At 48.3% G+C, this 12,388-nt stretch overlaps 5 protein-coding genes across 5 annotated transcripts; 2 read left to right on the top strand and 3 right to left on the bottom strand.

The window, feature by feature from the left end:
* Positions 1-87: 87 nt before the first annotated feature.
* Positions 88-1,041, top strand: UA08_08596 (hypothetical protein; the record flags this gene model as incomplete). The annotated part of the gene is made up of 1 exon (XM_020263598.1): positions 88-1,041. One exon carries the CDS (start codon positions 88-90, stop codon positions 1,039-1,041), a length of 954 nt encoding a protein of 317 aa, XP_020116191.1.
* Positions 1,042-1,511: 470 nt separating this feature from the next.
* Positions 1,512-4,469, bottom strand: UA08_08595 (hypothetical protein; the record flags this gene model as incomplete). The annotated part of the gene is made up of 1 exon (XM_020263587.1): positions 1,512-4,469. One exon carries the CDS (start codon positions 4,467-4,469, stop codon positions 1,512-1,514), a length of 2,958 nt encoding a protein of 985 aa, XP_020116190.1.
* A 463-nt stretch (positions 4,470-4,932) lies between these two features.
* UA08_08594 (Protein dml1) lies at positions 4,933-6,701 on the bottom strand (the record flags this gene model as incomplete). Its single annotated transcript, XM_020263789.1, has 5 exons — positions 4,933-5,194; positions 5,253-5,668; positions 5,859-6,297; positions 6,365-6,567; positions 6,630-6,701. 5 exons carry the CDS (start codon positions 6,699-6,701, stop codon positions 4,933-4,935), a joined length of 1,392 nt encoding a protein of 463 aa, XP_020116189.1.
* Positions 6,702-7,060: 359 nt separating this feature from the next.
* Positions 7,061-9,013, top strand: UA08_08593 (hypothetical protein; the record flags this gene model as incomplete). The annotated part of the gene is made up of 1 exon (XM_020263778.1): positions 7,061-9,013. The coding sequence occupies one exon, from the start codon at positions 7,061-7,063 to the stop codon at positions 9,011-9,013; it is 1,953 nt and encodes a 650-aa protein (XP_020116188.1).
* Positions 9,014-9,564: 551 nt separating this feature from the next.
* On the bottom strand, positions 9,565-11,721 carry UA08_08592 (hypothetical protein; the record flags this gene model as incomplete). The annotated part of the gene is made up of 6 exons (XM_020263767.1): positions 9,565-10,673; positions 10,739-11,097; positions 11,145-11,312; positions 11,383-11,452; positions 11,508-11,542; positions 11,603-11,721. 6 exons carry the CDS (start codon positions 11,719-11,721, stop codon positions 9,565-9,567), a joined length of 1,860 nt encoding a protein of 619 aa, XP_020116194.1.
* Positions 11,722-12,388: the final 667 nt, after the last annotated feature.

Here is a 12,388-nt window from a genome sequence, read left to right as displayed (position 1 = left end):
GGGCAGAACTGAACTTTCCCACCTTTCTGCCTCAGGAATGCGAATCCTCAGCGTACATACAGCGACTACAACACACGCACATGCACCATGGCCTCTGCCTTGCAGAACTCGTCGTCATCCAAGAAGCGCCGCTTCCAACCACCCATCACTAGTTACTTCGTGCCGTGCACCCCGGAGACGGAGGGAAACAGCGCCTTGTCGCATCACAGCTATGCAGCGCCGACCAACACACCGACTCCTGTGCTCCCTGCCAACATCCTCTCATCGCTGCTTGGTGTAGGAGCCCGCGTTCGGAAATCGGTGCCGGAGGGTTATAAAACGGAACAAAAGAAGTTGACAGCCTACACGATACCGGCCTCAACGTCCTCCTCTTCCAAGCGCGAGGTCGGCGTGGACTTAGTCACCTCGCAACAACCGGCTACAACAGTATATGCTGAATTGGAGCCGTTTTGTGGAATGCACAAGGTGGGCAATTATGCCGTTCAGACTTTTCCTCGGCCCGACGAGCAATATCGGGATATGAATATGAATGCCGATGATCTGGAGACCACATCTATACCATCCAGCAGCCAGGGGTCAAATGCCTCCTCCTCCTCATCTGCCTCACTATTATATACGAATTCCAACAGCAATAAACGTGTCTACGACGACTCGGATGCCGAAGAATATTACGACTCTTCAACTGCAGCACATCATCCTATCCGAGGCAATTTTGTACCTGGAGATATCTGGCAAGACATGACTGTTACCGGATTCCATTCTTCAGTTTACGCACCTATACCATCAACATCCCCCTGCCATGCTATCCCACAACGAACCATACTATCGCCGAAACTGAGTCAGCACAGACGACGAATAGCAGCAGCAGCACCATCAACCAGCGGCAGTACGTGGAAAGCTTATGCAGAACAAGAAAATGAAGATCCACTTGCTTTTGCCGGCGGAGGGGAAATGTCGTCTGGTGATATGATGGATCTTGATGACTTTGGCGAGGCGTCTTTCCTGCGCCGCAGGGAGGAGGTTGATGCTGATTATATGTGATCCTCTACATGGCTTGACTGGAGATTCCTCAATTGTGAGACACACTACCTTTCCCTCCTTTTTAATGACGATATTTGTGCGACAATTATCAATTCTTTTACTCTTCTTTGTGGATATTACTTGTCATTTTGGCATGACATTTTTTGGTTTGGGTGTTTCATCATGTATTGGTTTTATTTGTCCTCCTGGCTGTCTCATTCAAGAGGCACTGCTGGTCAGTGTTACATGGGACGTTCTTTGTTTTGGCATATATATTTATTAACTGCAGCGCTCTTTCAATAAATGTAATTAAATCTTGATCCAAATAAAAATAGATCAGAGTTATATCATTCATCATATCAGGTCTACCATAAACAATAAGCAAAGCGCCTTTTAAAGATTTATCATTTACAAATGATGATACACAACGCAAGAAATGAAATGAAACAAACAGAAACAAATAAAAGAAGTTGAAAGATATAATAATAGCATTACAATTCATCCTTTGCAGACGGTTTTGCTGTTTTGCCTGCCTTGGACTTCGTTTTGCTGCTGTCCTTCTTTCCTTCGCTCTTCTTGGAAGATGACGAAGAAGAGCCACCGCCAGGTTGTTTGGCGCCCATTTTACTATAAATGCGTTGCAGTACACGCTCCAAGTCCTGGAGGCGCGAGTCAATTTCTGCCACGGTTAGAGCCGGATCATCCGACTCAGTGAGGGTTTGTTGGATCTCGAGCTGTGCGTCAAACCACGTGGTTACTGACTCAAGAACGCGTTGTAGGGCAGCCGAATCTTGTGGTGAGTAGATGGTATAGGTTGGTGCGGTGGGTATTGCGGTTACCGATGACTTAGTCGAGGATGAGGTTGAGGACGACGAGTAAGGGTCGTCATCAAGATCAACATCGTCAGACGCAGAAGCTGACTCGGCAGTGGTAGTGGTGGAAGTCTCAGCACTTGAAATAGATTCAGAGGTGGAGGACGCAGTTTCGGCGGCTTGCAAAGAAGAAAATGATGCTTCATCGTTCTTCATTTGCGTTTCTACCAAGCTCTGAATCGATTTGGCCCCGTTGAGCATCTCTTGTAAAAGCTTTACCTTCACGTCACGCTCTGAGTTTTCCTTCTTTCTTCTCAGTGCCGGGTTGACTATCTCGGTCAGGGAAGCTAGCTTCTCCTTGAAATCCTTTGTGCTTGCATCCACGCCATCGCCATAGAGCCATTCGCTTACTAGTTCAAGGCGCTCATTTAGAACAGCAAGCTGGCCTTCCTTGAGCGCTTTGAGGAATTCTTCATCATCAGCCAAATCCCGGCCTCTGTATGTGAATGCTTCCAATTCATTCAGGGCTTCTTCTCTTAACATGCGTTCTCGGTCAGATGCGTCAAACGCAGCAAGGCGGCCCTTGATCCGCTCAAGTTCCGTTGCTGACAATGGCGGGCGTCCTAGAGTGGAAGATTTCAGGGCGATTGGGATGCTTTTGATTCCAGATGTTGGCTCTGCCTTTTGGGTCTCCTTTGACGAGGCAGTAGTTGATGTTTCTGTTGAAGACGAGGCCGTCTCAGACGATGCCGTGGGCTCATCATCGGGCGTCACAGACTCGGTTGACTCGTCGGTATCCTCCTTTAATGGCTTCTGGTCATCTTTCTTCCCTAGGCCAAATACGCGCTTAACTTCGTCCACAACATGACCAAGGGGATTCTTTGATTCAACTTCACAGCTCACAGAGCCGCCGATAACCTCTGGCAACCCATCAGTAGGGTTGAGACGGACATTGAACTTTGTAGTGATATTGACAGGCGCACAGGCAAAGCTGTCAGTCAATTTACCGGCAGACGCGGTTAGATTTTGTGTAGCCACGCTCAGGACAGGGACATCGATTAGATCTTCGCCGGAAGTGGTTTGTTGATAAAAGTTGAACTCAAAGTCCTCCAAGTTTTTCACAGTCACCTGCTTTTCGACGCCAATTTGAGATGTCGGGATAAACAGCTTCTGTTCTCTTTCCTTTCCGTCTGATACCCACTTGATCTTCACAGCGTAGTTAGCGGAGTCCACGGCACGAATGTCCTTCACTCTGAAACTAGGACTCAATGAGGCTCCCTTGAAGGCTGCACCAAAAACGGCAGCCTCGTCAGCATTCACGCTTGTTCTAAGTTTGCTTGAACCTCCAGATTGCTTTTCCAATTGCTTCTGAACAAATGGTGTTCTGATGGCACCTCCGTGAAGAATGACAGATTCGATGTCACTCAGTTTTAGCTCTGCCGCTGCCAGAGCATCTTCGATAGGTTGTCCTACCCTAGCAGCATGGTCTTTGGCCAGGCTCTCGAACTGTGATCGTGTAATTTTGTACTTGAAGACGACATCCTCCTCGTATAAACCTTCGAATGTGGAACCAGTCTCAGTATTGGCACTCAAAATCTGTCGGACGCGTTCGGATTCTTTCCAGAGTTTGGCCATTGTCTTGCCATGAGCCCTAATATCCGAAGCTGTGGTTCCCTCCTTGAGCTTCTTGCTTTCGACGAACTTGGTGATCATGTCATCAACGATAAGGTCGTTCAAGGCGTCCCCACCAAGTGTTTTATCCCAACCAGTGCCCAAGACATGAACCTCTTGTACCGTCTTGTTGAAACGGCCAACGTCCTTGACCTCCCGACTTTGGAAACGCAAAACGGTGGCCGTTGTGGATCCTGCGCCCATATCATAAACGATATGGTACTCTGGTTGTTGACCATTAGTTACGCTTGGAAAGGTTCGGCTAGTCGCATAATTCAACCCGACGGCAAGACCATCACTAATTAATGTCTCCACGTTCAATCCAGCCAACTTTGCGGCCAGTTCGACGCTCCGCTTCTCTTCGGCGGTATAGTAAGCTGGGTATGTGATGACCGCATCACGGATAGTAGTGCCTTTTCCAGCTAAGGCTTCGGCATTTGCTTTGATTTGTTTAAGCTGCATCGAAAGAATTTCTTCAACCAGAAAGGCGTCTTTTCCCTCGGCTCCATCTAATTTCTGACTCCGCAGTGCCACACTATCCCTGTCTCCTTGTGCACCTTCGAGGTTTAAGGCAGGGTATCTTCCTCCGTATAGCTTGACGGCATCGCTATCTTCCTGAAAGGGAAGACCGAGAAGCGTCTTCAGATTCGAGTAAACATCATCGGGAAAGCGAGCGGCGAGGGCGAGGGCGTCGCTACCGTAAAACCGTTCCGGAAAAGCTGCATTTCCGTCGCGCGAAGGTTTAAAAGCAACCGCCGCATATTCCTTGCGTTTCGAGTCTTTGGTAAGGACAATCTCAAGAGGTATACCGGGTTTTACCAGGGCAGCTTTGAGGTACTCCGTTCCAAGGTCAATTCCTAGAACGGCTGAACCGGCAGCCGAGGCAGGTCCAGGCAGACAAAGTAGGAATAGAAGGAATGGCAAGAGAACAAAAGTGAGAAAGGGAGAGCATGCCAGGATAGGCATGTTCCTCCTTCGACGGCCGGTACTCATGATGTGAATGGATATTTTGCGTACTTTAAATGACGTTCAAATTCCGACCGGAAGAACGATCGATGACCTGCCAAAAAGACTGGCCCGTTGTGGGCTGTCTAGTTTATGCGACCACAGCAGTGAGCTCTTCGTTTGCCGCAGTTCGGATTCGTGGCTTGTATATTAAAACATGCAAAAAGGAATGAGCGATATGGCGGATTATATATTCATGAATTTCGACCGGTAAATCTCGAGTCAAGGAAAGAAGAAGGTTTTTTGTGTCAGGTGTGCAGAGTAAGCCAAGCTGGCCTTTATTTTATCGCTGAGGACACTTTGGCATCACGATCGCCGGCGGCTACAATAAGCGCGGCTCCCCACAGTCCTAATCGGGCATGTTTGCATCGGCGCCCCCTACCATAACCTTAAATCTACATATAACATCAACGAGTATAATCCTTCAATCGTCGCCAGAGTCCGAGTCGCTTCCCCAGTCTTTCTCATATAATTCCCGGATTTCTCCGATGGAATTTGTCAAATCCTCTCGCTCATCCACTCCCACTCCTCTGTTTGCAATAGCCTGCAGGTCCTTCAGTTTATCTGCGATTCTCGATGTACTAGACAAAGCGGCCATGAGCTCTACTCCGGCCTGTGTATCGTAGCCTCTGAATATATCGCGGGGGTAACTGTCCGGAAGAGGGAAGCGTAGGTTTGTAGAGAATCTAAAGGCATGGTCAGATCTACCGTCGTAATTGATAGAGGCTAGGCAAATAAGCATACCTTTCAACAGCCGGTTTCGATGCGTAAAGACGTAATTTTCGCGATAATCCAATATCTTCCACATGTAAGGAGTCGGTATTTGTAGCATTAGGCCCCTGTTCTTCGCCTCGGAAGACTTGGACTTGGGTGAACACGGTCGTGTCATCCGCCAGTGGCTGGGGTACGGTAAAGTTGAGATCAAAATTCAGCTTGGCTTCATCTGCCGACTCGTGCGTTGAATGCTCACTTGTCGCCCATGGTGACCTATTTTCAACAGTGTCAAGAGGGATAACGGAGGATTGTAGCTCAAAGATAGTCTGTGATCCTCCACGATGGCCCATTAACGAGGCCTCAAAATCACGATAGGTCCGGAGACGAGATGGAATTGTGACGGTTTCAACAGCAGACGCGATCAAAGCAGACGTATACCATTGTGACTGTAGATCAATGTTGAGATAACTTGGAAGATTATGTGGAGGTTCAATAATAGGGCAATATAATGTGGATAAAGGCGATATGGAGCTCAAGGTCCTGGCGGAATTGATCATTTTGGGAATTTTCTTATGCTGTATTAAAAACATCAACAATAAAATCCATATTAGCATAGAACACATTGGACGATCTTACCCTTGGCAACCTTGCGCCATCTTCCAATGCCCAAACCCATATGGCAGTCTTACCATACTCATCTCTGATCCTATCGACGTATCTAGAGGCAAATCCTCCCCAGGCATCATCTGAGCTTGTGAAAAGTTGGAGGGCACGGAGATGGTCACACTCCTCGGCAAAAGGACGAAGATCTCGGTCCAATAGATCATGCTCTTTATCCAAATCCCGAAACAAGTCTTCTCCCATGCCCCATTCCTCAAAGGGCATCAACGAGGAGTTGAGTTCATATTCGTTCAGCTGAACTATAGACCGAGGATGATAATAAACTCGGTTAAAGTCGGACCAATATCGTACAGACGCAGAGCTTAAGCGTGGCGCCGGAAAGCCTGCCTCTAAGCTCTTCTGATATTCATTCTGAGGAACGTTTGGTTGTCGCTGCACAACCTCATTGCCTTCCCTAACGGAGCACTGAGTTTCCAAACGCTTGAAAATGCATTACGAATACATGAACAGTAGGGACTTACCATAGCCCCCGAGGAAGACCAGATGGTTCTTCTACTTCATAGAGCGCATTGTATTTACGGAGGGTGCCAAACCCTCCCTTTAGATCATATATTATTGTTCTTGGCGTGAAAGTTTCTGATCCATCTGCTCCAAGTCCCGGTCGGAAATGCACATCATGGTCTACTAGTGGTTCTTCGTTTTCGCCGTATGTGAAATACGACTCCTACAAGCAACGTCAGATTATATATTTTCATTTTCCCGCGGAGAAACAAATTATTGGACGACCTGCAGATTCCAGAAGTGAGTTGCAACATAGTTGCTGCGCTGACCTAGCTGTAAGGTGATAATCTCGTGCATTGTTGATGCACAGTCACCGCATAAGGATGAGACAAGAGGCTGCAAGGAGATTTGCATATTGAAGACATCGACATCATTTGTGTCGTCGCGCGATACGGGTCACGTGACGAGAGCTACCCACTAAGCCTATCCTGGCGGGTGGGGGATGGTTACCCCAAGCAACGGAGGGCAAGCGCGCTAGTGAATAAACACCGCAAAGTTGGACTCCACACAACTTCTTTTGTGAAAGAAGGATATTTACAGACGCAACGTCACATCCCTCTAGATGACCGTCATCATCACCATAATCCGTCTCTGCTCTGTCATGCGTGTACTGTTCATACTTCCAGCAGCTCGACAATAACTACTGATCATCCATCATGGAATCGCCATCATTCAAACAACAACTGTCCCCTAGCAAGACGCCGCTTTTTCCCACATCCCCTGAACGCATCAATCAGCAGAGATTGTCGAATTCTTTATCGATGCCTTCCGACCTGAGCCAGAAACAGTCCGCCGTCCAGTCGAAAATTGCTTTCATCAATAGCCTTTCGCGATCGGGTAGCCCGGCACCGAGTCAGCAGCAAGCCGGCGCTACATCATCAGCTTCGGCTGCCCTGCAAAGAGCTATCCTGGGCCGTGAAGAAGCCGAGTCTGCTCTTTCCAATGCCAACACACTTCTAGCAGAGGCGCAAACGCGGGAACGACGAATTAGCGAGAGACTCGAGTCGTTATTGGAAGAATTACAAACTACTAGGGAACGCCAAGCACATGAACGAACACTTTTCGAGAAAGAAATCCGCAAAGCACGCAAAGAAGCATTTCGCGCCGGGTCCATGTTGGTTAAAGTACAAGAGGAACTTAAGCTATCCAGAGGGGAAGCTAAGGCCTTGAAAGAGGAGCTGCGAACGGAGCGAGAGTCCAAAGAGAAAGCCAAACAAGAATCATTCGAGCGCGCATACGCTCTTGCTGGAATGTCAGAGGAGCTTCAATCATTGAAGGACCAGCTTCGAGCCATTGAGGCTAATAATCAACAGAGTGTCTTGGAGACCCAAGTGGACGACTTGGGAGGTGGTGAGAATAAGAAAGCTGTCGATTACACCGATCAGGCAACATGCACATCACCTACACCAAGGAGGCCGAAGCGAAGCGCAGACGCCTTTGAGCTTCTTCAGGTCACAGATTCCGGTGCAGATCACTATACACAAGAGGAGACGCCGACGAAGAAGATAAGACTATCACGACGGTTCTCAAACAAAGAAAACCAGGATCCAGAAATGCTGGAGTTCCAGGGAGATATCATAGCCGACTTAAAGGCCGAAATTAAGTCAGAACAGCGACATAGAGAGAGAGCCGAGGACATGATTCATTTTCTGAAGATGGAATGTCAGTTTAAGAGGTGCTCATGCAGGATCGCCGAAAGCCAAGGACACAAGTATGTCTACGACAAAGATTGGGAAAATGCCATGCAGGATGAACATTTACACATCTCGGAGGTGGAGGAGCAAGTGCATGCCGTTCGGGAGGAGACACCAGTGACGTCGGATGCGCAGTCACCACTTGTAAGTCCTGTATCTGCCATGACGCCGCCTACACCACAGTATCAGGAGGCGCATGAGGTACAGAAGACAGGTCGACCACAACGGGAGTCCTCAGTTGCCTTTTGCGAAGTGACGGGAACGTTTGTTCAGGTGTCACCACCGCATGCTCATATGCACGATCGACCTAGTGAAGAACCCCTTGTCCTTCCAAAGGCTGACCATGGCAACGAAGACGACAACGAAGACAACATTGAGCTTGCCCATGAAACTCCTTTAGAGCAAGTGGCACAATTAAACCCTCACACAGACGTTGTTGATGATCACCTTTACGACTTGACCACAAAAAGACATGAGATACCTATCGAGCAGGCACCAAGAACCTACCCACCTACTGCAATCAACACGCAAATTACCACTGCTGTCGAAGAACTGCGCCGGCCATCCCAAATATTACCCATCACACCGACTGAACAAATGACTGTTTTGAAAGATAACTCTATTACCAAAACCGTGCCAATTCAGTTTGAATCGGCACACCCACGGAAACCATCCGACATCATACCAGGAACTCCCCTGACTCGAGAAGAAGCACTAGCTCAGATCAGAGCGCGCAGAGGGCGGACTCGAAGTACTACACAACGATCCGTCAGCGCCAACGAGGCTACTGCTCGTGCTGGGGGACTGAAAATACCACCAGCAAGACGTATACCCGGTGTGAAGCACTCGGACACCAGGAGCGAACCAGACGTCGGAGCTCGAAGAGATACTGCCCCAGACTCGCGACGATATTGAGAAAACTGCTAAAACGTTATACGCTTGAATTGTTTTCTTCAATCTACCATATGTTTAAATCGGATTCAAAAGAACCCTCGTCCCTCTTCTTCTTTCCCTCATATTTCGGCGTTAAGAATGTGAGTTGGTCACTTCTGACCAACGTCATTATTTTCTTCTTGCGTATTCTTATTTTTTGTTGTCTGCTAGTCAGCGATCTCGGTTTTTCCTTGGTTTTGGTTTCTCTAGTCCCTCCCAACGGCTTTTTACGAGTTCATTTACCTCTTCTTTTCACTTATTTGTACATATATCTACATGATACTTTGCATTCGTTACCTACCTAGGTACTTATTTGAAGGCGTTGAAGGGAAACGGAATATGTTTGTTTGTATGTACATGCTTCAGGGATAACTCAAGATTTCTACAAATTTCGTTGTTTGCTTTCATTAGATACTTAGGTCTTGAATATACAGGGAAATCTGCGGAAGCATCACTCCAATGAAATAATGCAGATACACACCTGCACCTCTCTCTTATGAGAAAGAGAAGAAGAAGCCAAGCTTCTTCAACATTCATATTATCGGTATACCGCAACATCTAATCCGTGTACCGTCCACATTCGCTTTACGGCCCCACCACACCTGTAGCAATTCTTCCAAGAAGACTCTATCGGTGGCGCTCCAGATGTCGAGTCCCATCTCCAAGATGTCGGAGGATGTGATCGATACCGGTGCCGGTTCGTGCTGCCTATCATCCATGTTGGCGTCGTCTTCGTCGTCATCTCGGCCGGTTGAAGAACGTAGTAGTGGGTCGTCGTCACGTTCATCTGAGAAAGCTGCACCGCCAATGGTTGGTGTTTCAATTTGTTCGTCGGGATCATCGTGATATTCTTCCGCGGGAGAGAACTCATCGGTCTCTTCCACGGCGTCCTGTCGGGCAATGGCATCAGCGAGGGTGGTGAATATAAGGGTGGTTAATCGTCGGAAGTAGGCTATAAGGGCGATTTCTCGCGGTTGATCACTTTCATGAGACTGAAGACCAGGGTGGGAGAGTTGTCCTTGATGACGATGATGATGACTGCTTGATAAGAGGCTAGTGTCTTGTTCGTCCTGTTCTTCTTCCTCCTCGGATAGACCAGAGCGCTTTTCGCCTGCAGAAGCCCACCAGAGGAAAGATGTGTAGGCGAGCCGCGGCCAGGACAGTGGCTCAATGATGGAAGATGACGAGAAAGTGGATGCGGCGTCTATGTCGTTGTCTGTCTCCTGGACATTTTGCGATTCGGCACTGGGTAGTCGACGGAGTCCATCGCGGAGTATGACGAAGCGACGAGCATCCCGCTGCGTGGCTTTTAAGGGCGTAAGTTTCCCTCCTTGCGTGTTTTGCCGATCAAGTCTATTGACGATGGAGATTTTTGGGAAGATCTTGTGTAGCTTCTGGGTGGGGTTGGTTGCTGTTGGCGGTAGTGTGACTAGGATGTCAAATAAGTCCGTTTTTGATGTGAGGACATTATCTGTGGTGCAGGCAATCCAGCTCGAAGACGCATCGCTGTTGCTTGAGAGAAATGGAATGTCGTGAATTCCAACATTGAAAAGTGGTCGCGGACGGAGAGAAGGCGCTCCCTCCTGGTCAAAGAAAGGGGACAGCATTTGAGGTAAGGAGGACAGTAGTGCGAGTCCGTACACTTATTCATAGTCAGCTTCCTGATGGCAGGTGAGAGAATATGCGAATCGAATAAGGAAGACATACCGTAATCACAAGCTGTTTGGACTGGAGCTTCCGTCACGACCAAAATCCGTCTCCGTAATAGAGAGGATCTATACAGAGGGAATATAAGAGGCCCAAAGCTCTCCACAAACTCCGGAAGAGACAACGCAGGGTGATAAGGTGCCAAAACCGGCCTGGCAGCTTCTAACCCTGCAGCGTCGGCAATGGAACCTCTCCATGGCGAATTATCGGGTTTCGGATTACCGCGAAGGACTGCTGGTGAATCTGGCGGAGAGTCTTCGGGCCTCATTTCATTATCGCGGACGTGATGTTTCTCCCAATATTCTGCGAGGGCTTGGCTGTCCGTTAAATTGTCGGCGCATTGCCTGAGGGCGATTGAACTGATCAGCGGGATGTCATGAGCTGAGCGGGAGGCTTCGTAACCTACTTTGCAAGATTCTTGAGGCCCACTGCGTGCCTCCAATTCTTTCCTAGTCTTCCAAGGCTTAAAGGAACCAGGACACCAACAGCTAACATCAGAGCATTGCGCTCGGTCTCTGCGGCGGGCCGATTGATAAAAGCGCAAATGCCGGCATACTCATCGTGAACGAAGTAGCTTTTGACACACAATTAGATTATGTTCCAAACTCTTATCTTTCCGGTATATATTTATCTACTCCACGTACATGAGATCTTCGGAAACATTGTGTAGCCCTGACGGTAGTGACTTGTATTCGACGGCGCCTTCGAGGTCAACTAGACACAGTAAATGTTAAAAAGCTGGGGACAAAACAGATCAAGGCTGACATACCACCCGGTACCGACTTTTGCCATGAAATCACATAGCTAATCCTCAAGTCTTAGTTTCCTGTAGTGGCAGCAGCGCACTGGAGTGTTGCAACGCACCCTTTCTTAATGTCGAAACGGATCAAGAACAGCGCTGCAATGCCCGGGGGGGAGTCCAAGGGAGACGTCTGAGACAAGTCAAGCCTCAGAGACGCCCTGCGACTGGATTTCAAAGCCATGGCCTGGGCTCCATGAGATGCTCATGGGCTGACAGTTTGGGATGAGGTCTTGCGAGGACGGAGCATTGCGGGTCACCTTGGGGACGCCGAGCCACCGTTCCGGTCCACTTGCCTTAACCAAATTTCTCTTTGCCTACGTATGCTGGCCAACCTCGTTCAACGTTGCACCATGGTGACTCTTTATTTTGGCTGCATTCTACAGATAGTGGCTGTGATAATCTCAATAGGAGCTTGGAATTGAGTCACTACTTTAGACTAACACCCCGATCAATGACTCCGGATTCCTACGAGCGGTTAAGAATCAATCTGGTGATGTTAGAGTATGTACTGTATCCTGATCTTTATTGCCACCCTTCACCAGATTCAGCAAAATAGGACTCGCGGCATGAGATATCGTTGCTAGGTGGCTTGGCCTTTGTTATCTGTCATCCAGTGTAGAGAAGTCGGAAAATATTCTCAATAACCTTGGAACTCTTCCACGGATGTGTACAATTCAGATTCATGTTTTTTAGAGCGGAATCGCAGGTATACCAAACTACATCGGGCAAAACTAGTGAGGCTCTGGTGCATCTATGAGTATATCCTGGCTCCATGATCCATAGCGAAAGGCACATCACACCGTCAAGATCAACCAAAAAAAGTATACAAGCGAGGATGTTGCGTCCTC

Source organism: Talaromyces atroroseus (genome assembly GCF_001907595.1).
Source record: "Talaromyces atroroseus strain IBT 11181 chromosome Unknown scaffold_15, whole genome shotgun sequence".
In the NCBI taxonomy this organism is placed as follows: domain Eukaryota; kingdom Fungi; phylum Ascomycota; class Eurotiomycetes; order Eurotiales; family Trichocomaceae; genus Talaromyces; species Talaromyces atroroseus.
This window is presented reverse-complemented; position numbering and strand designations above follow the sequence as displayed.